This window comes from Pipistrellus hanaki (assembly GCF_964339955.1).
Source record: "Pipistrellus hanaki genome assembly, chromosome: 12".
In the NCBI taxonomy this organism is placed as follows: domain Eukaryota; kingdom Metazoa; phylum Chordata; class Mammalia; order Chiroptera; family Vespertilionidae; genus Pipistrellus; species Pipistrellus hanaki.
This window is the reverse complement of record NC_140514.1, coordinates 6,353,584-6,378,994: the sequence shown is the minus strand read 5'-3', so window position 1 is coordinate 6,378,994 and position 25,411 is coordinate 6,353,584. Positions and strand designations below refer to the sequence as shown.

At 41.6% G+C, this 25,411-nt stretch overlaps 1 protein-coding gene across 1 annotated transcript in view; it reads left to right on the top strand.

Annotated features, from left to right (window-relative positions):
- APOB (apolipoprotein B) overlaps positions 1-19,711 on the top strand; it is a 37,855-nt gene extending 18,144 nt beyond the window's left edge. Inside the window, exons 20-29 of the mRNA XM_084900717.1 lie at positions 1,054-1,184; positions 3,307-3,517; positions 4,131-4,306; positions 4,430-4,617; positions 5,092-5,225; positions 7,703-8,076; positions 8,594-16,135; positions 16,518-16,632; positions 16,735-16,918; positions 17,760-19,711. Coding sequence (XP_084756843.1) covers positions 1,054-1,184; positions 3,307-3,517; positions 4,131-4,306; positions 4,430-4,617; positions 5,092-5,225; positions 7,703-8,076; positions 8,594-16,135; positions 16,518-16,632; positions 16,735-16,918; positions 17,760-19,412 — 10,708 coding nt within the window. The 3' untranslated portion in view covers positions 19,413-19,711. The remainder of the gene's footprint in view (positions 1-1,053; positions 1,185-3,306; positions 3,518-4,130; positions 4,307-4,429; positions 4,618-5,091; positions 5,226-7,702; positions 8,077-8,593; positions 16,136-16,517; positions 16,633-16,734; positions 16,919-17,759) is intronic.
- Positions 19,712-25,411: the final 5,700 nt, after the last annotated feature.

Genomic DNA, 25,411 nt, shown 5'->3' with positions numbered 1-25,411 from the left:
GGACCTACACCCATGGCCATTGAGAAACACTCCTTTCAAAGCATCTCTTTGGCCCTGGCTGATGTGGTTAGTAGTTGGAACATCGGCTTCTGAACTGGAGGATGGTGGGTTCGATTCCCAGTCAACACACAAGTGGAAGGGCACCAATGGATATATCTCTATCATATTGATATTTCCTCTCTCTCTCTCTCTCTCTCTCTCTCTCTCTCTCTCTCTCTCTCTCTCTCTCTCTCTCTTTCTCTCTCTCTCTTTCCCTCCCTCTCTCTCTACCCTTCCACTCTATCTAAAAAAAAAAAAAATTCAAAAAAATATCCTCGCCGAGACTGGTTTGGCTCAATGGATAGAGCATCGGCTTGGGGACTGAAGGGTCCCGGGTTCGATTCCGGTCAAGGGCATGTACTTGGTTGCGGTCATATCCCCAGTGGGGGGTGTGCAGGAGGCAGCTGATCGATGACTCTCTCTCATTGATGTTTCTAGCTCTCTAGCTCTCTCCCTTCTTCTCTGTACAAAATCAATAAAAATATATTTTAAAAAATATCCTCTCTCCTTGGATGAGGATTAAATAAATAAATTTGTAAATAAGTAGTAAAAGCATCTCTTTGTGGAAGGTGCCCCCTCTTTCTCCTTATGCATTAGATGAGGGGATCACAGCATAGATTCCAATTTGCTTCTAACTCTGAGTTTCTGAGCCTCCAGATACATTGGGGTGGCCTTTCCTGGAGCCCATTGTTGTCCAAAGCCTTTGCCTTGCTTAAAAGCAACTTTTCTTCAAACCCCTACCCCACTTCCACTGCTTGGTCTCAGCTTTGCTGACACAACCAGCAACTCCTGCTTTCTACTTGTTCAGAAACCTTGGGAATCCTGGGCTTTGTCCTTTCCTTGAGCTCTTGGAGGGACTGAAAGGGACCATAAAGCTCCTCATTAGTGAAGGAGAAGAGTCAATGTTAAAAAAAAAAAAAAAGTACCATGTTTTTGTTGCTGTTGAGGCTAAGTTGCTTTGTTGATGTTCTCATCATCATGGAAAGCTCTAACAACTTTCTCTATGCATTGTAGCATCTTTAGGTATGAATTGGAACTGCAGCCTACGGGAGAAGTGGAGCAGTATTCTGCCAGTGCAATCTACAATCTCCAGAAAGAGGGTGAGGCCCAGGTGGACACACTGGAGTTTGTAGCTCAGGCAGAAGGTAAGTATCTAGAAAATGGCTCTTCCATCTCTTCCCTCAGTCTCAGGTCCAGAACTCACAAGGAGGACATCTTCGAGTTAATGTGTATAACAAATAGGTACTGAGTGCCTGTTATGTGTTGGGCCTATTCTTAGAGCTAAGGCTAGAACAGTAAGCAGTGGAGATGGTCTCTGCCCTTTTGGAGTTTATAGTAAACTAGAGGCCTGGTACACAAAAATTTGTGCACTCGGGGGGGTCCCTCAGCCAGGCCTGTGCCCTCTTGCAGTCTGGGACCACTTGGGGGATGTCCACCTGATGGCTTAGGCCCACTCCCTGCATGGAGCGGCAGTGGAGCACCCTTAGCACTGCCTCGGAGGCAGGAGAGGCTCCTTCCACCACCACTGTGCTCGCAGCTGTCAGCCGGCTTATGACACTGACCACCAGGAGCACACTGACCACCAGGGGATAGCTCCTGCATTGAGAATCTGCTCCCTAGTGGTCAGTGCCTGTCACAGCGACCAGTCGTTCCAGTCATTCTGCCCTTATGTTTAATTTGCATATTACCCTTTTATTATATAAGATAACCAAATAAGTAAATATTGAGAATGTCAGATTGGGGCTGAGGAGAAAAATAGGACCTAGAGGAGTCCAGAGAATGTTGGGAGTAGGAAGAGATGGGAAGGAAGTGCCATTTTGAATGATACAGTCTTACCACTAGAGGGAGCATAGAAGAGAGACTTGAAGGAAGTAATGGGGTAAGCCATAAGGAAAACTTTACAAGCTGAGGAGCCAGTAGGTACAAAGGCCCTGAGGCAGGTGTATGGCTGCTGTGGTTGAGGAAAAGAAAGGAAGCAAGTATGACTGAAGCAGAGAGAGTGGGGAGGAAATTGTGGAAGATGAGGTCAGAATGAGAAGGGAGGTGGAGAAAGAATAGCCTTGTAAGTTTCAATAAGGACATTGGCTTTTACTAAGTGAAATAAGAAGCCACAGGAGAGTTTTCCTGATTTGATTTATGTTTATGTTGAGGAAAGACTCTAGGGGCACAAAGGCAGAGAAATTAGTACATAGGCTATGGCAGTAATCCAAGCCAAAGGTGGTGGGGCTTTGGATTAGAGCAGTGGCCTAGGAGATCTGAGCTGTGATTGGATTCTGGCCATATTTGAAGACTAGGCTGACAAGGCTTGCTGATATAGTGGGTGTTGAGTGTAAGGAAAAAAGGGATCTGACACTAAGTTTTTTTGGCCCATGCAACTTAATAATGGAGATGCCATTTACTGAGATGGGCAAGGCCACTAGAGAAGTATTTTAGGGGATGGGGCAAATTTAGATGTTCACTTCCAAAGATTTTTTTAGGTAGGAATAGTGTGTTCCAAAATTAAACTAGAAAAACAAACCCACAGGGTGCATGCTAAAAAAAAATATGTCATGTAACAGTTTGGCAAAGAACATAAAATGGGTAAACCTCCGAACTGAAGGAAATATGAAACGCTGTTACAAAGAAAGAAGGAGTCAGGGAGGAAAGAGGGTGAGGGAGGAACAAGGAACCTGGGAGGGTGTCATCATTGAAGAGTCATATAGAGTTGTCACATCTGCCTGACACAGAAGAACCTCGAGCCCTTACTGACTCCTGAACATGCTTAGTGTTTCCCACAGCAGGTCCTTTTTAAGATTCTCTCTTCCCAGAATGTACCATGGCTCTACCCTTCTCTTCATTCAAGTCTCTGCCCAAATATCCCCTTATCAGGGAGGACTTCCCTGGCTACCACACATGAAATAGCACCTCTTGTATCCCTTTCTAACTTTACTGTCATATCCAGTTGCAGTTTCTTTACAACATTATTTGCCATCTGACATAAATAACTACTTGTTTATTATCTGTATTCCCACACCAGGATGTGAGCTCCATGAAGGCAAGAACCCCCTCCCCATTCCCCAGTGCCAAGAGCAGTGCCTAGCACATGATAAATATTTGCAGATTGAACAAGTACATTAGCACCACTGAGTTAAAAAATTAGGGTAAAATCCTGCAGTGTTTCCTCCTTCAAGCCCATAGAGTACTTGGTGTTTCTCTACCCTTTTCTCTCTTTCCTTCCCAAACAAAGCTTCTGAATGCACGTCTTAATCATCTTTTACAATCTTTCAGGTGTAAAGCAGACCGAGGCCACGATGACAATCAAATATAACCGGCAGACTATGACTTTGACCAGTGAAACACAAATTCCAGATTTTGACATTGATCTTGGAACAGTCCTCAAAGTTACTGATGAATCTGCTGAGGAAAAAACATCTTACAAACTCACCATCGACATTCAGAACAAGAAAATCACTGAGGTCGCCTTCACAGGCCACATAAGGTAAGGAAGGCTTGGGGTGATCTGTTTGGAGCGGCTGGCCCTCATGGCTCTTTCCTGTCTTCCTTTGCAGCTCTAAAGCTGACCAGACCCATCATTCCCGGTCTACAGTCCAAGGGGCAGGGCCCTCAACATTCTGAGCCTCTGCACATGTCCAGTTAGACCTGTTTGCCATTTACTGGGTACTTACTATTCATCAGGCAATGTGCTGGGTGTTTTAAAGACATCATCTCAGTTCTTATAATAAACTCCAAAGTAGGTACAAGTTTCCCTGTTTCATATATAAGGAGACAGTAGCTCAGAAGGGTTAGGTACTTTGGCCAAGATCATAGAGCTCGTAAATGTCAGAGCAGCATTCAAACATTTTTTGAAACCCTTCTCTTTCTCCCATATCCCCCTGGAAAGTCCTGAATTTGTTCTAAGTTGACTATAGAAGTTGACTGGGCACTTACTATTCATCATTAATTTGATCTCTGGAAATTTCTCTGAGCCATCCATGTATTTCATTTTTATCACCACAAGTCGGACTTCTGTTTATTTTTGTGTATCTTCTCTTTACTTTTGTGTATCTGGAATGGGCAAAGTCATTGATATCAAATGATTTTCTTTCCAATAGTTATGACAAGATGGAAGAAGGCAAAATCAAAGGTGTTCTTTCCATACCGCGTTTGCAAGCTGAAGCCAGAAGTGAAGCCCTCGCCCAGTGGACTCCCACCAAACTGCTCCTCCAAATGGACTCATCCGCCACAGCATATGGCTCAACAATTTCCGAGAAGCTGGTATGGCGTTATGGTGAGTACCTCTCCCCCATAGGAGCGCTTCTGAGAGCGCTCTGGACTTGAGTGCGGTGTTGGGGGCCATTGGTTAGAAGCTGACCTCAGACCACTGACAACTATTTCACATGTGTGCTTTCAGATGAAGAGAAGATTGAATTTGAATGGAACACGGGCACCAATGTAGACACCAAAAAAGCAGCTTCCAGTTTCCCTGTGGATCTCTCTGATTATTCTAAAAGGTTGCATATGTACGCCAACAGTCTCTTGGATCACAGAGTTCCTAAAACAGACAAGACTTTCCGGCACGTGGGTTCCAAATTAATAGTTGTAAGTACAAATCAGTCAATAAGTACATAGTTATAAGTACTAATTACATGCTCAGCCCTGAGTTAGGTGAAGGAGGGGATCCAGAGATGGATAAGGCATGCTTCCTGCCCCCAGGGAATTTTCTGGGGAGAAAAGAAACACGCATGCATGGTGAGCCGGTTACCCAAGACTGTAGATGATAAGTGCAAACAAATATACTAGTAAGCGAAAGAGTTTGCCAAGACAAAGGAATCAAAGGAAGTGTCAGGCACTGGCTAGGAGTCTGACTATGTTATATGTTCCTTTAATAAAGTACAGGAAGTGATCCATGGCTGACAAACAAAAAATGTATAATTTTCTATAATTTGTTTTTAACTTGCAGTGCATCATCCTGCTTAGTAATTGATCTGTCAAATATGGATTATCACCTAATGTTAATTGTACTTTGAGTCCTTTCTATGCCCACTGCTCTGAAAATGTCTATTATTTTTGTAGGCATCAAGCACGTGGTTTCAGAAGGCATTCATGCATCTTCCTTATGCCAAGAATTTGCAAGATTACCTAAAACAGTTGAACCAGAAGTTGGCACTGACAGAGTTCCACATTCCAGAGAACCTCTTCTTGAACAGGTATAAAAAAAATCAGAACGTTTTCTTTTTTTATATTTTCTTAAATTATTTTGTTCTTCTTTAAAATATATTTTTATTGATTTCAGAGAGAAAGGGAGGAGAGAGAGACACAAACATCTATGATGAGAGAGAATCATTGATCAGCCACCTCCTGCATGCCCCCTACCAGGGACTGAGCCCAAAACCTGGGCATGTGCCCTTGACTGGAATCAAACCTGGGACCCTCAGTCCACAGGCAGATGCTCTATCAACTCAGCCAAGCCAGCTAGGGCCATTTATTATTATTGACAGTACTGCAGATGTCTCACTTTATCCCCTCTTGGCCCTTCCTCATCCCCCATCCCCCTGTTCCTGTCCTATACCCTAGGCCTTTATCACACTATTATCTGGGTCTATAGGTTATGCATGAATGCATACAAGTTCTTTGGTTAATCTCTTTTCATCCCCCTCCCGCTATGAGGTCTGTCAGTTTGTTCTATGCTTCTATACCTCTGGACCTATTTTGTTCCTCCGTTTATTTTGTTCATTCAATTCCACATATAAGTGAGGTCATGTGATACCTGTCTTTCTCTGACTGGCTTATTTCACTTAGCACAATACTCTCAGGTCCCACCTTGCTATCCCAAAGGTTAAAAGATCCTTCTTGTGTTTTATATATAGCCACATAGTATTCCATTGTGTAAATGTATCACAGATTTTTTTTCTATCCACTCATCTATTGATGGGCATTTGGGCTGTTTCCATATCTTAGCTGTTTATAGTAAATAAAAAAATTTCTTGAATCACACAAAGTAAGCGGAAGATTTTACTTAGCATGATTTAGACTCTAATTCACATTTTTAAGGGAAATAAATTAAGCACTTTAAGGAGAGTTATGACTGAAGCATCAACACTGTGGCATTTTTGCATTATTAAACATGAGGTCAGAATGTGAATGCTAATCCAGTAAGAAAGAAGCTAAGAAATAGTTGAGGATTCTAATACTTTCACCCTAGTATGTTTTATTCACTGCAACCTGAACTTGAAAGCCATTCAGTTTTCTCCATTATAAGTAAAGTCCCCCTTTGTTCGGGATCAGAATGTACTCATAATTGTTTGTGAAGAATTCAAGAGTGTCTAGCAGAATTGTTGACTACAATTTGCCATTGAGCTCAGAAGGGGCAGTCACTGAACACTGAAGAGAGGCAGCATTCTGAGAGAGTATTTCACTTTAGCAATAGAGCTTCATCCTCACAGTGAAGTCAGAGTCCCAATTGCTCAGGCCACTTTTACATTTGTGGAAATGCACGTAATGCTTTGCTTTATTTCCCGGAAATAAAATTAAAAATCTGAGCATGAGCTGTAAAGGCAGTAGTCTTTTCTAGATTGACTCTTCTCTGTATGATCTTCAGGGTTAAGAAAATAAGGGGCCTGTGTCACATGGGCCTTTCCATAGTATGTGGCTGAGCCACAGTTTACTAAACCAAATAAGTGTGAAAGAGACGAATTCTACCAAAACACTCACGTGGACATGCCTGTTGAAGATAAGCAGGAAAGAGTGGCAGCTTCCGAGAATCCAGGAACCTCTTCCTTCACCACCAGGGCCTCTGACCAGCAGTCTTCTTTGTGCCGGAAAGACAGGACCATGGACCTTAGCATCAGCCTTAGCCCCTCACCCCCCAGTTCCTGTCCTATCCTAGGCCTTTACCATGTTAATTGCACTAGTGTATGGCAGAATCCTGGATGGGCGGCATCCAGTCCCTGTTGGAGTAGTGCAATGAACAGCTGATTTACTTACAACGTTTAAAACTCTGCCATCCTACTCTATTCTTATAAGTAATGATAATAGGCCATGATCTGTGGATAGTATTGAAGAGATTGCAACCTGGTTTGGGTATTTTTCTCATTTGCTATTTACCACCATGAGGTCAGCAGAGATCACTGCACACATAACATCAGAAAAGTGAATTCAAAAACACTTCCACCATCAGTGGAAGCTAGCACTCTATCCTGTGTTCTTTCCACATGTCATCTTGCTTGAATTCAGTTTAGCAGGTATGGATTAATGGTCCCCTATGTGCAAGATATTACACTTGGTGCAGTGAGAAGAATACCCTAAAAATGTAACCCTTACTCCCAGAAAGATACCATGTAGACATGGACAAAGTGGGAGCAAATAAGTTCTAATTATATAAGCAGATTTATGACATGCTTTGAGATAGGTGTAAGGGGCTGTGTCACTATCAGAACAAGAAAAGTTAACTGTGACTTAAATAGGCTGGTACTGATAAGGAAGTGGTTCTTGGGTTTGGAATGGATGTGAGTATTTGATAGGTGGACGTACAAGCAGAGGGACTCAAGCATAAGAAGTAGCATGAGGAAAAGTGAGACTGGGCTTGGAAACGGGGTACACACACTACCACTTGGAAGACCAGATAGCAGAGAATTTTGAGTTCTTGATGTCTGATTATGGACATTGTCTTTGTTCTTTATTTCAGTGATGGCCGGGTCAAATACACCTTCAACGAGAACAGTGTGAAGATTGAGATTCCTTTGCCTTTGGGTGGCAAATCCTCCAAAGATCTAAAGATGTTAGAGACTGTTCAGAGACTAGTCATGAGCTTGCCAGTTTTAGGATTCTACCAGCCACCTCAAGAGTACCAACTCCCCAATTTTACTGTTCCCAAGTTGTATGAACTGCGGGTGCCTCACTTGGGTGTTCTAGACCTCTCTGCAAATATCTACAGCAACTTGTACAACTGGTCCGCTTCCTACACTGGTGGCAACACCAGCACAGACCACTTTAGCCTTCAGGCTCGGTACCACATGAAGGCTGACTCTGCGGTTGACCTGCTGTCCTACAGTGTACAAGGTGGGTCATGCTTGGGTAGAGGGTACACAGGGCTAACTCTTTGCAGGCTCTGATGGGATAGCCTCCTCCTTAGAGAAAAAAGACTTGGGCTTTTTACAAATATTTTTCTTGTTACTTGGATGTCTATTCATTTATTCATTCATTTTTTCAGCCAATAAAAATATTTTTAAAACATATAAAATATACTAAGTAGCCTACTAGGCAGTAACAGGGAAAAAAGGTAAAATGGCAATTAAAATTCACCCTAAGAGGTACTATGATAGCGTATCATGTATAAGTATAAGGTACAGAGGAAGCACTTAATAACGAAATCCAGAAACATCGTTAGTGGCCAGGGAAGTCTTCCTGTAGGAATACTCTTTGCTATCAGATTTTATGCTTATGGTAGAGATGGAGGAGACTGTTATTCAACTGACTAAGATCAATGGGGCTTTATTATTGAAAGTCTGACAACACAGAAATTGTTCTGGAAATGTATCGCCTAATTTAACGCATGTGATTTTAATTTTTGTGCTAGGGTCTGGAGAAACAACATACGACCACAGGAATACGTTCACGTTATCATGCGGTGGATCTCTACACCACAAACTTCTGGATTCCAATGTCAAATTCAGCCATGTAGAGAAGATGGGAAACAATCCAGCCTCCAAGGGTTTGCTAACATTCGATGCATCTAGTGTCTTGGGACCACAGATGTCTGCTTCCATGCATTTGGACTCCAAACAGAAGGAGCATTTGTACATCAAGGAAGTCAAGATTGATGGGCAGTTCAGAGTCTCTTCACTCTATGCTAATGGTGCATATGGCCTGTCCTATCAAAAGGATCCTACCACTGGCCAGAGAACCGGAGAGTCCAACCTGAAGTTTAATTCCACCTACCTCCAGGGCAATAATCAGATAATAGGAAGATATGAAGATGGAACATTCACCCTCACCTCCAGCTCAGATCTGCAAGATGGCATCATTAAAAATACTGCTTCCCTGAAATATGAGAACTACGAGCTGACTGTGAAATCTGACACCAACGGGCAGTACGAGGACTTTGCCACTTCTAACAAAGTAGATCTGGCCTTCTCTACGCAAAAGGCATCCCTGCGTTCTGAGTATCAGGCTGACTACAAGTCCCTGAGGTTCTTCACCCTGCTTTCTGGATCCCTGAATGCCCAGGGTCTTGAACTAAACGCTGACATCCTGGGCACTGACAAAGTTAATACCGGTGCTCACAAAGCAACACTACAGATTGGCCGAGATGGGATGTCTACCAGCGCAACGACCAACTTGAAGTATAGCCCCCTGATGTTGGAGAATGAGCTGAATGCAGCCCTCGGGCTCTCTGGGGCATCTGTGAAATTAACAACCAACGGTCGCTTCAGGGAGCACAATGCAAAATTCAGTCTAGATGGAAAAGCTGCCCTCACGGAAGTGTCACTGGGAAGTGCCTATCAGGCCATGATTCTGGGTGTCGACAGCAAAAATATTTTCAACTTCAAAATGAACCAGGAGGGACTGAAGCTTTCAAATGACATGATGGGCTCATATGCTGAAATGAAACTCCACCACATACACAGTCTGAATATTGCAGGGTTATCACTAGACTTCTCTTCAAAACTGGACAACATTTACAGCTCTGACAAGTTGTATAAGCAAACGTTTAATCTACAACTACAGCCTTATTCTCTTGTAACTACTTTAAACAATGACCTGGAGTTCAGTGATCTGGAAGTGACCAACCATGCAAAATTACAGCTAGAACCCCTGAAGCTGAATGTGGGCGGGAACATAAAAGGAGCCTACGGAAATGATGAAATAAAACACATCTACACCCTTTCTTATGCAGACCTGTCAGCAAGCTATAAAGCAGACACGGTAGCTAAAGTGCAGAACACAGAGTTCAGCCATCGGCTCAGCACAAACATCGCCGGGCTAGCTTCCACCACTGACATCAGTACAAGCTACAACTCGGACTCACTGCATTTCAGCAACGTTTTCCACTCGGTGATGGCTCCGTTTACAGTGACCGTTGATGTACATACAATCAGCAACGGCAAACTGGTTCTCTGGGGAGAACACACTGGGCAACTGTACAGCAAATTCCTCTTGAAAGCAGAACCTCTGTCCCTAACTTTCTCTCATGACTACACAGGATCCACCAGTCACCGTCTCAAGTCCAAAAGGCACCTCATCACTGCCCTTGAACACAAAGTCGGCACCCTCCTCACTCCAGCTGAACAGACAGCTACCTGGAAACTTAAGACCCAGGTGAACAAAAATGAATACACCCAGGAGTTTGATGCTTACAATACCAAAGACAAAATTGGTATGGACCTTACTGGGCGCGCCCTGGCTGACCTCACCATGCTAGACTCCCCGGTTAAAGTGCCATTAGTTGATGATCCTGTCAATGTAATCGATGCTTTGGAGATAAAGGATACTATTGACCAGCCCCAGGAATTCACTATGGTTGCTTCTGTAAAATATGACAAGAACCAAGATGTTCACACCATGAACCTCCCATTCTTTAACCTCCTGCCAGAACATTTTGAGAAGAGTCGAATAATTGTTATAAATGCATTGGAAGCCATACAGAGGGAATTGAAATATATCGATATTGATCAGTTTGTGATGGAATACAGAACAGCCTTGGACAAACTCTCACAGCTGAATGAAGTCAACTGGGAGACACAAGTTTCAAGAGCCAAGGAGAAACTGACTACTTTCATAAAAAATTATGGAATTACAGAAAATGATCTAAAAATTGCACTGGACAATGCCCAAATCAACTTTAATGAAAAACTATCTCAACTACAAACATATGTGATACAAGTTGATCAGTATATTAAAGATAATTATGATTTGCATGATTTTAAAGCAACTATTGCTAAGATTATTGATCAAATCATTGAAAAATTGAAAATTCTTGATGAACATTATCATATTCGTGTAAATTTAGTAAAAGTAATCCACAATTTATATTTATTTATTGAAAATATTGATTTTAACAAAGTGAGAAGTAATACAGTATCTTGGATTCAAAATGTGACTGATAAGTATCAAATCAGAATCTGGGTACAAGAAAAATTGCAACAGCTCAAGACACAAATTCAGAATATTGACATGCAGCACTTTGCAGAAAAGTTAAAACAACAGGTTGAAGCTATTGATGTCAGAATGCTTTTAGATCAATTGAAGGCTGCAATTTCATTTAAAAAAATAAAGCAAATGATTGAACATGTCAAAAACTATGTTAGAAATTTCATTGAAGATTTTGAAGTAACTGAGAAAATCAATGCTTTTAGAAACATGGTTCTCAAGTTAATTAATATGTATAAAATAGAGCAACACATCCAGTTTTTAATGGATAAATCAGTACAGTTCGCCCAAAAATATAAGTTGAAGGAGACTGTTCAGAAGTTGGGCAATGTCTTAAAACAAGTTGGGATAAAAGATCACTTTGAGAAATTGGTTGGGTTTATTGATGATGCTGTCACTCAGCTTAAAGCATTGTCTTTTAATAATTTCATTGAAGAAGTAAACAGATTCCTTGACGTGTTGATAAAAAAATTAAGATCATTTAATTACCACCAGTTCATAGATGAGACCAATAACAAAATCCGTGAGGTGTCTCAGAGAATCAATGGGGAAATCCAGGCTCTGGACCTTCCACAGAAAGCTAAAGCACTAAAGGAGTTTGTGGAGGATATAAAGGCTGCACTCTCAGTTCAACTGGAAAACCTAAAAAACACCAAGATAACCTTCTTCATTGACTGGTTACAGGAGGCTTTAAGGTCACCATCTTTAAATTACATGAAAGCCAAATTTCAAGAGACCCTAGAAGATATACGAGACCAACTGTATCAGATGGACCTTCAACAAAAAGTTGAGCAATACCTGTTCCTAGTAGGCCAAATTTACGACACAATTGTTACTTATATTTCTGACTCATGGAGTCTTGCTATTAAGATCCTCACTAAATTTGCAGAAGAGTATTCTATCCAAGGCTGGGCTGAAAATCTGAAAGCATTGGTAGAACAAGGGTTCATTGTTCCTGAAATCAAAACCATCTTTGGGACCATGCCTGCCTTTGAAGTCAGTCTCCGGGTCCTTCGGGAAGCTACATATCAGACTCCTGAGTTCATAGTACCCCTGACAGATCTGAAGGTTCCATCAGTTAAAATAAATTTCAAAAAGTTAGAAGATATTAAAGTCCCATCCAGGTTTTCCACACCAGAATTTACTGTCCTCAACACCTTCCACATTCCTTCCTTCACAATTGACTTGGTAGAAATAAAAGCAAAGATCATCAGAATCATTGACCAGATGCTGAACAGTGAGCTGCAGTGGCCAGTTCCAGAAGTATACTTGAGGGATCTGATGGACACAGACACCATTCTTGCTAGAATCACTCTGCCAGATTTCCATATATCAGAAATCACAATTCCAGAATTCGTAATCCCAAGGCTTGACCTTAAAGATTTTCAAATTCCTGACCTTCACATACCAGAATTCCAGCTTCCCAAAATCCCACAGACAATTCAAGTACCTACTTTTGGCAAGCTGCATAGTGTTTTGAAAATCCAATCTCCCCTTTTCACGTTAGATGCGAATGCTGACATTCACAATGTAACGACATCCGTGAACGAGGCAGGGATTACGGCTTCCATCAATGCCAAAGGACATTCCAAATTAGAAGTTCTCAAATTTGATCTTCAAGCAAATGCTCAACTTTTGTACCCGAAGATGAAACCACTTGTTCTGAAGGAATCTGTGAGTTTCTCCAGCAAGTACCTGAACACGGAGCATAAGAGTGAAGTGCTATTTTTTGAAAATGCTATTGAGGGGAAATCAAACACAGTGGCAGGTGTGCAAACAGAAAAAAATACAATGGAGCTTAGTAATGGTGTGCTAATCAAGATTAATAGTAATCAGATTAATCTGGACAGCAACACAAAGTACTTTCACAAATTGCACATCCCCAAATTGGATTTCTCCAGTCAGGCTAACCTACACGAGGAAATCAAGGCCCTGTGGGATGCTCAACAGATAGCATGGACTTCTTCTGGGAGAGAATCATGGAAATTGGCCAGCCCCAAATTCTCAGATGAGGGGACACGTGAATTACAAATTAGCTTCACTCTCAGAGGACCTCTCACTTCCTTTGAATTTTCTAATAAGATCAATAGCAAACACCTGAGACTAAACCAAACCTTGGCTTATGAATCTCGCTTCCTCGACCATTATCAATTGGAAATCCAGTCACAAGTTGAATCCCAGCATGTAGGCCACAGTATTCTCACTGCTAAAGGCACAGCACAGCTTGGAGAAAGGAAGATAGAGGTAACTGGCAACCATGACGCTCAATTAAATGGAAAAGTTAGCGGAAGTTTGAAAAATTCTCTTTTCTTCTTAGCAGTTCCATTTGAGATTACTGCATCCACAAACAATGAAGGAAATCTGAAAGTTATTTTCCCATTAAAATTGACAGGGAAAATAGACTTCCTGAATAATTATGCACTGTTCCTGAGTCCCAATGCCCAGCAAGCAAGTTGGCAAGCCAGTGCCAGGTTCAATCAGTATAAGTACAATCAAAATTTCTCTGCTGGAAACAATGAGAACAGCACCGACGCCCATATAGGATTAAGTGGAGAAGCCAACCTGGATTTCCTCAACAGTCCTTTAACAATTCCTGAAATGACTCTACCTTATACAGGATACAAAATTGCCCAGGTGAAAGATTTCTCCTTATGGGAAAGAACAGGCTTGAAGGAATTCTTGAAAACAACAAAGCAATCATTTGATTTAAGTGTAAAGGCTCAGTATAAGAAAAACAAAGACAGACATTCTATCCCAATTCCTTTGGATGCATTTTGTGTGTTTATCAATCGGAACATCAAGTCCTTTAACAGACATTTTGAGAAAGTCAGAGGCAAGGCATTATACCTTCTTACCAAATCCTATAATGAAGCAAAACGTAAGCTTGACAAGTACACGGTTGAAAAATCTCTGAACAAAGGACCCATGACCCTTCAGATTCCTGGATACACTATTCCAGTCGTCAACACTGAACTATCTCCATTCACAGCAAAGATATGGACATTTGGCTTTGAGGTCAGCACCCCCAACATCAGCACCCCAAATTCTGACTTCTATGTGCCGTCCTATGCAATAGTCCTGCCATCTCTAGGGCTGCCAGCCCTTAAAGTCCCTAGGAATTTTCTCAAGTTTTCTCTTCCAGAATTGAAGGTATTAAGTATCCCAAACATTTTAATTCCAGCCATGGGCAATCTTACCTATGATTTTTCCTTTAAATCGAGTGTCATTACACTGAATACAAATGTCGGACTTTACAACCAATCAGATATTGTTGCTCAGTTCCTTTCTTCCTCCTCTTCAGTTATTGATGCACTGCAGTACAAATTAGAAGGCACCTCGAGTTTGACAAGGAAAAGAGGGTTGAAGTTAGCCACAGCTTTGTCTCTGAGTAACCAATATGTGGAAGGCAATCATGATAGTACCATTAGCTTAACCACCAAAACCATGGAAGCTTCAGTGACAACAACAGCAAACGTTCAAATTCCAATTCTAAGGATGAATTTCAAGCAAGAACTGAATGGCAATACCAAGTCAAAACCTACTGTCTCTTCTTCCATTGAATTAAAGTATGATTTCAATTCCACCAAACTACACTCTACTGCTACAGGGACAGTTGACCACAAGTTCAGCTTAGAAAGCCTCACTTCTTACTTTTCCATTGAATTAGCTAACAAAGGAGATATCCAGGGTTCAATCCTTTCACAGGAATATTCAGGAATTATTGCCGAGGAGATCAGCATTTACTTAAATTCCAAGGGGACTCGGTCTTCAGTGAAGCTACAAGGGGCTTCCAAAGTTGATAGACTCTGGAACCTTGAAGTAAAAGAAAGCTTTGCTGGAGAAGCCTCTCTCCGACGCATATATGCCACCTGGGAACACAACACCAAAAACCACTTTCAGCTAATGTACCCCTTAACATCCGGAGAGCATTCAGGCAAAGCCACCCTGGAACTCTCTCCATGGAAAATGTCAGCCCTTGCTCAGGTCCATGCAAGTCAGCTCAGTTTCTTCCTTGATCTCAAACACCTTGGCCAGGAAATGTCCCTGAATGTTAACCCTGAGAACCAGAAGGCCAGCTGGAAAGGTGAGGTCCAGGTTGACTCCTTGTCTCTCCAGAATGATGTACAACTCTCCAATGACCAAGATGAGACACGCCTTGACATTGCAGGTTCCTTAGAAGGGTACCTAAGTTTCCTGGACACCATTGTCCTACCTGTTTATGACAAGACCTTATGGGAATTCTTTAAGCTGGATGTAACCACCAGTAAGGATAGGAAACAGTATTTTCATGCTTCCACAGCCCTTGTATACACCAAAAACCCCAAGGGCTATACTTTCTCTGTCCCTGTGCAAGAATTGGCTGATAAATTTGTTATTCCTGGACTGAGGCTGAATAATCTGAACTCAGTTCTTCGCACACCTGCATTCCTAGTCCCGTTTACAGATCTCCATGTCCCACCCTACACACTTGACTTCAGTGAAATAAAGATCTACAAGAAGCTACATACTTCTCCATTTGCCCTCAATGTACCAGCACTACCCAAAGTGACATTCCCTGAGGTTGATGTGTTAACAAAGTATTCTGGATCAGAAGAGTCCTCAGTTCCCTTTTTTGAGATAACTGTGCCTGGATTTCAGTTAACTATGCCCCAGTTTACATATCCAAACAGTATTTCTGTCGGTGCTACTGTTTTGGATCTAAATGAGATGGCCGGCCAGATTGCAGACTTCAGGTTCCCAAACATCACCATTCCTGATCAGACTATTGAGATTCCTTCCATTAAGTTCTCTATACCTGCTGGGATTTACATCCCTTCCTTTGGAGCGCTGACGGCACGTTTCGGAGTGGCCTCTCCCCTGTATAATGCTACTTGGAATGCTGGCTTGAAAAACAAAGACGATCATGTTGAAACATTCCTGAATTCCACCTGCAGTTCAATCATGAAGTTCCTGGAATATGACCTTAAAGGTAAGGAAATGTCCCGATTCCTCCTGTATAAATTCTACATGGGATATGTTTTCAGTGAGAGTCGTGAATCAATAATGATGTATTTAGATATGACTAGAGGCACAATTACTCTCTATAGAAAATTTAAAAGAAGAGATTCATCTATACCGACATGTAACATCCTGTAGAAATCTATTGACACTTAAGAAGACCATGCTCAAAGAAAATAGAATTTTCTATAATGACTTTAGGACTGATGTCTCCTATTTATTTTTTAAAAACGTGGCTACATGTTTCAAATATATATATATCATTTGAGTTAAGATAGATTTCTCCTGTTTTTCACAGTGAAAATGTTTGTGTCCTACAGTTATTAATCAAATGAAAAATTACTCCTTTACAGTTATGGGAACATACAAGATTGAAGATGGCATGTTTGTCTATGAGGGTAAAGGAACGTTTACACACCGTGACATCAACGCGGAATATGAAGAAGATGCCAAATTACGAGGATATCCGTATAAAACTTTTCTTGAAACTTAGTTCCTTTTCAGACCATTGTGATTTTTTACCACCTTTGTACCCCTTTCATGATGGCTCATCTGCTTTTCTGCCCGCAGGGACTGGAAAGTAGAGTTCCGCCTGGACATCACCAGCCCCGCATTCACTGACGTCCACATTCACTGTCGTGGTGTGCGTGAAAACGTCTACTACTCAGCAGCCTCTCCAGCCATAGGCACGGTGGCCTTGGACTTGGAATCTGATAATAACACCTTAACATACAATGTCTACTACCGCCCTCAGGTGAGTCCCCCCTAATGCGGAGTAAAGGTTTAGGGCAGATAAATATAATTCAGTCCAAAGCGTTGTCTCAGGGCTTTCCCAGATTAGGTGAAACACAGCAATGAGCAGGTTGAACGATTCTCTGGGAAATATTACAGTGAGTCTTTCATCGATTCTAATTATTAGATGTACCTGTGACATCATTTCACCACTGTTACTTTACTACTATTGGGCAAATAGAGAGAGAGGAGGCTTTGGCTCCCCACCTGAGGCATGAGCAATGCTGAGTACATTTCCAGACAGTGGCTTCTGGAGAATTTGAGATATCCCAGATTGTTCTCATTGTACTTTGCAAACTCTCCGGGGTCAAGTCAAAGATGAGAAGAAGCTATGAGATTCTATGACTAAAGTTTGTCATAGGCTTGGAAAAATGAATAGCTTCTGCTGCTGGTATTCTAGACCTCTGCTGGATGAGCCCTGGACTTTGGCCTGTTTTGCTACTACTTTTTTTCTCTGAATTAGTCTTTTCCCATCTCTTTCTCCCCTTCCTCCCCACCCCCGGCTCCTCCTCTGATCGTCAGTCCTAGGAAGGCCTTAATGTGAAGTGTTACTGTGTATAAATGCCATGCATAATTTTATCCTTTCTGAGGCGCGAGATAAAGAGGAATTAACAACAGTAGACTTGTTTAACCGTAAGACAAACACATGAACTGACATGAGAAAGATAAATTCCCTTGAGAATGTGAAAGGCCCTCTGATCTTTACTTTTAACTGCTAATGAAGTTTTAGTGTAGTATATTATGTAATCAGGATAATTGAAAACATGTTCTTTTTATTCTTTTTTTTTCTTTTCTGATTTTAGTCGTCTCCAGATAAAAACCTCAGCATATTCAAAATTGAGTTTAGGCACCCTAGCTCTGAATCTAATGAGAAATTTCAGATGAAAGTTAATTGGGAAAAGGAAGCAGTGTCTCAATTGCTCAGTTCTCTGAAAGACAACGTGCCCAAGGCAACAGGGGCCCTTTTTAACTATGTCAACAAGTGCCACCAGGAGTACACAGGACTTAATCTGAGAGAGGCCTCTTTAAAACTGAGAAGAAGTCTGCAGAACAAGGCTGAGGAGACCTACCAAGGAGCGTTGATTCTGATTGACAAGGTGGACAAGACACTTGAATTCAAGAGGGTGACCCTAGATGCTGCTAGAACCTACCAGCTGTATAATGACAGATTCAAGATTCTCTACCAGGGTCTGTTGGATGAAGAGGGCAACATCGATCTCCAGAAACTCCAAAATAAGGTGCTTAACATCCTAATAAATATTACTAGAGAATGGGAAACAATAGTCAGGCAGGTGATTTCCTGGCTTATTGATTACCTGAAGCTCACAAGATTCCAGCTACCAGGAAGAGCCTTCACAAACACTGCAGATGAACTCTCAACATTGGTCATGAGGGAAGTAGGGAAGGTACTGCTGCAGGTACATTCAAAAATCCATAATGGGTTAGAAATACTGTTTTCCTATGTCCAAGACCTGATGGAGAAATCTGAATTAATAAAGGACCTAAAGATTAAATCTCCTTTTGATTCAAGAAGTTTTAAATTAACCAATGTAACCTTGGAGTATGGGAAACAGTTGAACTCTTTCTCACAAATGGTCCAAAGGATATTGAATGCCTTCAAAACAAACAAAACTACCGTAATACTAGGTGATCTTCAGAGATATTTGGAAGGTGTTTTTGAATACATAAGAGAAAAAATTAACCACTTAAAGAGGGAGAGACTTCCTATTATCATTCAGAATTTCAAACACGAGATCAAGATCACCTTCGACAGTTGTATTCAATATGTTTCTCGATTCCTGAAAGAAAACCTAAACCTTGACTTTGATAAGTTAAATGATATTGTTCAAAACAAATTTCAAGAAGCGTCTCAAAAGTTAGAGCAGTTGCATCAGTACATAAAGGCTCTTTGCAAAGAATATCTTGATTCAAATGTGGTCAGCTGGCAACTGAAATATTATGAATTTGAAGGAAAGATGATCGACCTGGTCAAGAAGTTGGTACATGCCCTTAAGGACTTTCATTCCAAATACATTGTCAATGCTGCTGGCACTGCTTCCCAACTCTATAGTGAAGCTGAGCAATCAGTGCAGAAAGCAATCCAGAAATATCTTAGCATTCTTGTCGATGCACTTGGAAATGGGAAAGAGAAGGTTGAAGTGCTTTATATCCGTGCTCAGGAAATAATTAAAAGCTGGACCACTTCAATGAAGGAAATCATTTCTGATTACCACCAGCAGTTCAAATATATACTAGAAAATTTTTCAGACCGACTCTCTGATTACTATGAAAAATTCATTGCTGAGATCCAAAGATTAATTGACCTGTCCATTCAAACATACCACATGTTTCTGATATATATCATTGGGTTACTAGAAGAGCTGAAATCGACCACAGTCTATGACATAAGCCGTTATCTAAAGATTGTTCCAGGAGAATTAACTGTCGCCTTCTAATTTGTGTAAAGCGATTCTCATTTATTCTTCTACTCCAATTAAGTTTCCATATAGTAGGGAAAAAATCAAACTGGATGCATTGACATAATTATACACTGAACTAGTCCTGGAGCAGGCAGCTGACTGAGCAGAAGCACATGGGAAGTAGACCTGCACTGAGGTTGGTGGCAAGTCTCTGAAGGTCTCTGAACTCTGGGAAACATTTTCTTTTGCAAGTGAAAGGAAATCAGTATCCAAATTATTTTGTTAGAACTTGGGGAAGGGGAGGGAGGACAAATAAATGAATTCTTTATTATGTATCATCTCTCTCATATGGTTTATTCCTCTTGAAAGCAAAATGAGGGTTTTGATTCATATGTCTGATGTTTCCAAAACCCCAGCACACACTGTATTTAGAGTGACAAAGGGAAAAGGGAAAATTTGTGAAAGGAAATATTTTGCCACTTAAAAAACAAATAGGTAACTTATCTCAGGGATTATGTTTGCCAAGTAGAAAGGAAAAACAATTTGCAAAGGTCGTCACATAATTTGATCCCGAGGAGCATGTCATTTGTCCTATGTACCCACAGCCTAGCTCACCAACCCTCCCTCCGCCTCTGCCAGGCCAGGCTCTCTGCTAGACTCGGAGATAACCTGACCCCAGAAGTCTCCCGGGAGCCCAGGCAGGATCCATTGAATGCAAAGAAAGTAAGGGTCGAAGAGAAGGGGGTATGAATTCCTCACATATTTATTCTCTTGAATGTCCTTATTCTTCCAAGTGTAATCTCTAACAATCCCAAGTGTAATTAAGACCCGAAGATTCCCCTTGCCACATCCACTCGCTTCAAACTCGATTGTAAACATTGGAGAGGTCCCGTCAGAACATCCTAGCTGAGCTTCAGTAAGGGGAAGCGGCAAAGATCCTAAGCAACGCAACTTTCACTAACATCATTGGGAAAACGAAACATGGCTTTCCTTTCCGTGGCACTGAAGAACAAAGGAAGGCTGCGTAAGTTTGGGGAACAGGAAATGAGTGATCACCCCCAAGTCTTACAGGAGGCCTGTTTGGAGAAGGCCCTTCTTACCCAAAAATGCCTTCAACCTCCACCATTCTTTCATAAAGCCTTCGCATTCTCTTGGTGGAGCACACGTTATCTAGAAAAGAAAACACGTTAGCCCATTGGGAACTTTGCAGAATTCTTCAGCCTGGAACTAAAGAGCCAGAAAGTGCCCTAGGAAGTGAGATCCATGACAGTGCATGGATCTGGTTCTCAAGAAAAGTCTAGTAAATAAAAAATATATTAGATAATGAATCGAATGGATGAATAAGTGAATGAATGAATGAATGAATGAGTATATAAGGGGTCGGTTACAGGTGTGTGAAAAGGGAAGAAATTCGCCCAGATCCCAGAGTTTCCTGATGAATTATGAGCAGCCAGAATCTACTGAACGTTTAAATTGAAAAAAGGCCTGGAGTTATGACTTATTTGAAGGGAAAGGAGGTTCCTGGTGCTCATACGATGATATGTGTATCTGGGGCTAAAAAAATTGACACAAATTTAAAATGATCATGTAATTTACACAGCACCACCTTCCCAGGTCCCTGACTAATAACCTGTTATGAGGTGCTCCCAGCTGGCTTACAATATCTTCATCATTCTCAATAAAGTGGGAAGACGCAGGGGTTCTTGGGATGGCTGGGGCTTCATTTGATTTCTTCCTTAGTCTTTGACAGTGTATCAGGATACTCCTTTGAGTTCAATCAATGGCTACAGTCTTTACTTGCTTATAGCTTTGGGCAACCTAGTTCCCCTCTGTGAGCCTCAGGTTTTGTGTCTATAAAATGAGAATAATATCTATCCTGCCTGCCTTGAAGGGCTGTTCATGAACATCAGATGTGGAAAGATTTGTAACTTTTAATGTTGTAGAGAATCAAAGTGCCATTTTTATCAGATCTTACTCTCTTTAGAGAGAGAGAGAGAGAGAGAGAGAGAGAGAGAGAGAGAGGGAACATCCAGTGAAAGTTTTTGAGTGAGAGGCTGATATGAGTTGTGATTTATAAAAAACTGAAATGGCAACTCATGCAGAGTGAACTATAAATGGATGAATCTTGATGAGACTGTGCCAGGGCCCAAGTAGAAGATGCTGAGCATTTTATAGAGGCTGGGAATGGTGAGGAGGGTTTGGATATAAGAAACATCATGAAGGCACATCAAAAGATTCAGAAGGCTGATTGGTTAGAATAGAAGGGTCAGATTCAAAAGCTGCCAGAAGTAGAGCTGCCTTGGTAAGTCTTTGGAACCTAGAATGGGAGAGATAAGAAGAGCAAGGGTGAATATTGAGAAAAGCAGACTTCAGGGTTATGAAATTTTGAAGCTGCATAACTTGAAGAGCTGCGGGCACCAATAGAAACAAAAGGAGTGTGTTGAGGAGAGGGATATTCTTAGTGTAAGGCAGGGACTCAGAGACTCTCAGAGCTAGAAAGGGACTTTGAGATCACATGGTGAGTCTCAAGTTTCAGTGGTATGTCCAAGCAGAAATATCTGGCAGACTACTGAATTGGAAATATGGGCTAGAAAAACAATATCCAAAGGAATATTTTCACTGCTGGTGGGGATGCAGACTGGTGCAGCCACTTTGGGGAACAGTATGGAATTTCCTCAAAAAAGTAAAAATGGAACTCCCATTTGATCAGTGATCCTACTTCTAGGACTATATCCCAAGAAATTAGAAATACCAATCAGAAAGGATATATGCACCCCTATGTTCATAGCAGCACAATTTACCATAGATAAAATTTGGAAATAGCCTAAGTGCCCATCAGCAGATGAGTAGATTAAAAAACTGGTACATCTACACAATGGAATACTATGCTGCTGTAAAAAAAAAAAAAAAAAAAGGAATTCTTACCATTTGCAGCAGCATGGATGGAACTCGAGAGCATTATGCTAAGCAAAATAAGCCAGTCAGAGAAAGATAAATATCACATGATCTCACTCATATATGGAATATAATGAACAGCATAAACTGATGAACAAAAACAGATCCAGAGATAGAGAAGCATCGATCAGACCATCATAACCTCAGAGGGAAGGTAGGGGAGGATGGAAATAAGGGGGAGAGATCAACCAAAGGACTTGTATACATGCATACAAGCCTAACCAATGGACACAGACACTAGGGGGGTGAGGGCATGAGTGGGGGTGGGGTGGGGGCAATGAGGGGATAAGGACATATATGTAATACCTTAATCAATAAAGAAAAAATGACATTTTGGATATGATGGATTCAATAAAATATGTTATTCAAATTAAAAGAATAAAATATCTGTTTTCTTTATAAAAGGAATATTTTAACCAATTATTGCATTGATTTGATGTTCTTATAAGTTCCTTTACAAATTAAATAAGAAAACAGAGCTTTCCCTCTTGTACAATTAATTACTAATTGGCCAATTATCCTGAGAGTCAGCCAATGTGTATATATCTCCTAAGAACATACTGTACAATAATGTGGAAAGTCCTGCTATAAACACAGATATTCCTCCTGTAAAACAAATACCCAAAGCTTAAAACCAAAGGAAAAATGAAATCATGAAACCTAGCCCAGGTTCATAGAATTTTGGAAGAACTTTTGAGCTGTGTGCTTTGATTTGACTCCCACATCCTGCCTAGACTAGTCACTGCGCTGTCCCCAGACTATGCCTTGTCATAAATGGGTCAGTTGGGAGTGGGCACCACCAGGTGAATTCAAAGCTACCTCCATTTTCTTAGCTTTTCACTTGAAGGCTGGTCAGCTGAGGAGCCCAATTGCCCCCCCCCCTTTTTTTTTTAATATATTTTATTGATTTTTTACAGAGAGGAAGGGAGAGAGATAGAGAGCCAGAAACGTCGATGAGAGAGAAACATCGACCACTTGCCTCTTGCACACCCCCTACTGGGGATGTGCCCACAACCAAGGTACATGCCCTTTGACTGAATCGAACCCGGGACCTTTCAGTCTGCAGGCCAACGCTCTACCACTGAGCCAAATTGGTTTCGGCCCCAATTGCCCTTTTTTTTTTTGGTGAGGTGATCAAAGCCCCCTCTGACTTCATATTCCAGGTCCCTCTTGAGGCTCTAATTTATGACTTAGTCCCCATTCAGTCAGAGAAAGGACCAAGCTGGACCTCAAAGGGGCCGGCAATAATATAGGAGCCAGAGTGGACAAACAGATGTTCCCTCTAAAAGTGTCTAATAACCAGAGATAAATGTGCAGAAACAGACCCCACCTCTTAGCTCATCTCCTCGTCTTATTGTTTCACAGTAAAAGGTCAGCTACAACTCCCTTCAGAGAATTCCATTTGCAGGTGGGATGGTTGAGTGGCCAACAACAAATAACATTCCAGGGCCTCATAAAAGTTGGTGGAGTAGGTACACATGTTCTACGAGGAGAGGGGCCAGCCCTTCTTCTCTTTACAAACAGACTCACACATGCCTCAGGTCCGAGCAGTGCTTCAGGTCAGTGATACTGGGTACTAGGCACCAAGCTCTGACCCTGATGTCAATTTTATCCCTTGACAGCACATTGGAGACTTGGTTTTGGGTGAAAAGAATAACTCAAGCCTGGTCTATGGGCTGATGACCTGTGTCCATCCTGGTTTTAAAGCAATGGCTACGGCTACAACTGTACCAAAAGCCATATTGAGCAGAGGCCCCCAGAGTGTAGGCTCTAAACTAGAGTCTGGAGTGAGGAAGGACAGCTCAGCAACAGCTCAGCTCCACCAACATGCCTCTCTACTCCTTATCCATTATGTGAGACCCAACCAGGCTGGCATGTAGGTCCCTGTAAAGCAGTGGGCCCAGGATAACTCCAGAAGCCTTATGGCCCTTGTCCTTGGGCTGGGCTAGCTGGCCCCATGATGCATTGGGAAATTATGGGGGGAAACAGTAGGGAGAGTTTGGAGTACTGAATGCAGCTCTACTGAACTGAGGTTGAAAAGCCTGGGGCAGTCAAAATGTTCCTCTTTTCAAAAGAAGGCCTAAACTCTGAGGCCAAATTTAAGTGTCACTATTGGTGAACTATGTAGCCTCAGGAAGGTTACCTAACTTTCTAACCATTGGTTTCATCTTTAAAATGGGTATCATTAAAGAAGGATAGGTTGAGGCACTCTGAACAGGTGTAAAAAGTGGTTCCCTCTTGTTACAGGACTGTAATAAAGATTAAATAAAATCATGTATGTCAAGTGCCTGCACACAGAGTGGATAAATTGATTGTATCATGTTGACAGAAGATAAATGAATGAAGGATAATTATAATTACACACAACTGTAGAGAAGAATTTTACCAGTGTGATATGGAGTAAAAAGGTAAGTCCCAGAAAGTTAAACACAACACTGATTCCCTTGTAATAAAGTTAGAATTAAGTAAAACCAAATAATTTGTTTTCCAGAATGATAGTTTTAAAGAAGGGGAATAATAAACTTAAAATTCAGGGTAAGTTACATCTGGTGGAGAGAGGCAGGGGAAAGGATGGATGTATTAGTCTGAGTTCTCCAGAAAAGTGGAACTGAGAAGATAGAGAGAGAGTGATAAGAGATTTATTATAGGAATTGTCTAGGAAATGGAGGCTCAGAAATTCTACTACCTGCTATCTGCAACAGGAAGAATCGGGAAAACCAGTGGTGTTTGAACTTGAAAGCCTAAGAATCTGAAAGCCAATGGTGAAGTCTAGTCCAAAGGCCCAAGAAGTAAGAGTACCAATGTCCAAGGGCAGGAGATGGAAGTGCAGCTCAAGGAGAAGCCAGTTCTCCCTTCCTCCACCTTTTCTTCTATTTAAGCCTCACCAGATTGGGTGATGCCCACTTAAATGGGTGAGGACCATCTGCTTTACTCAGTCCACATACTGCTCTCTTCTGGAAACACCCATTGAATCCTGAGAGGCCCCGGTGGATACCCGGCCTTCCAAGAGTCCCTTGTCTGGTCAGTGGGGCAGCCGGCCATTTCTTAGCCAGGGCCACTACGCAAGAGAGCTCCCCCAC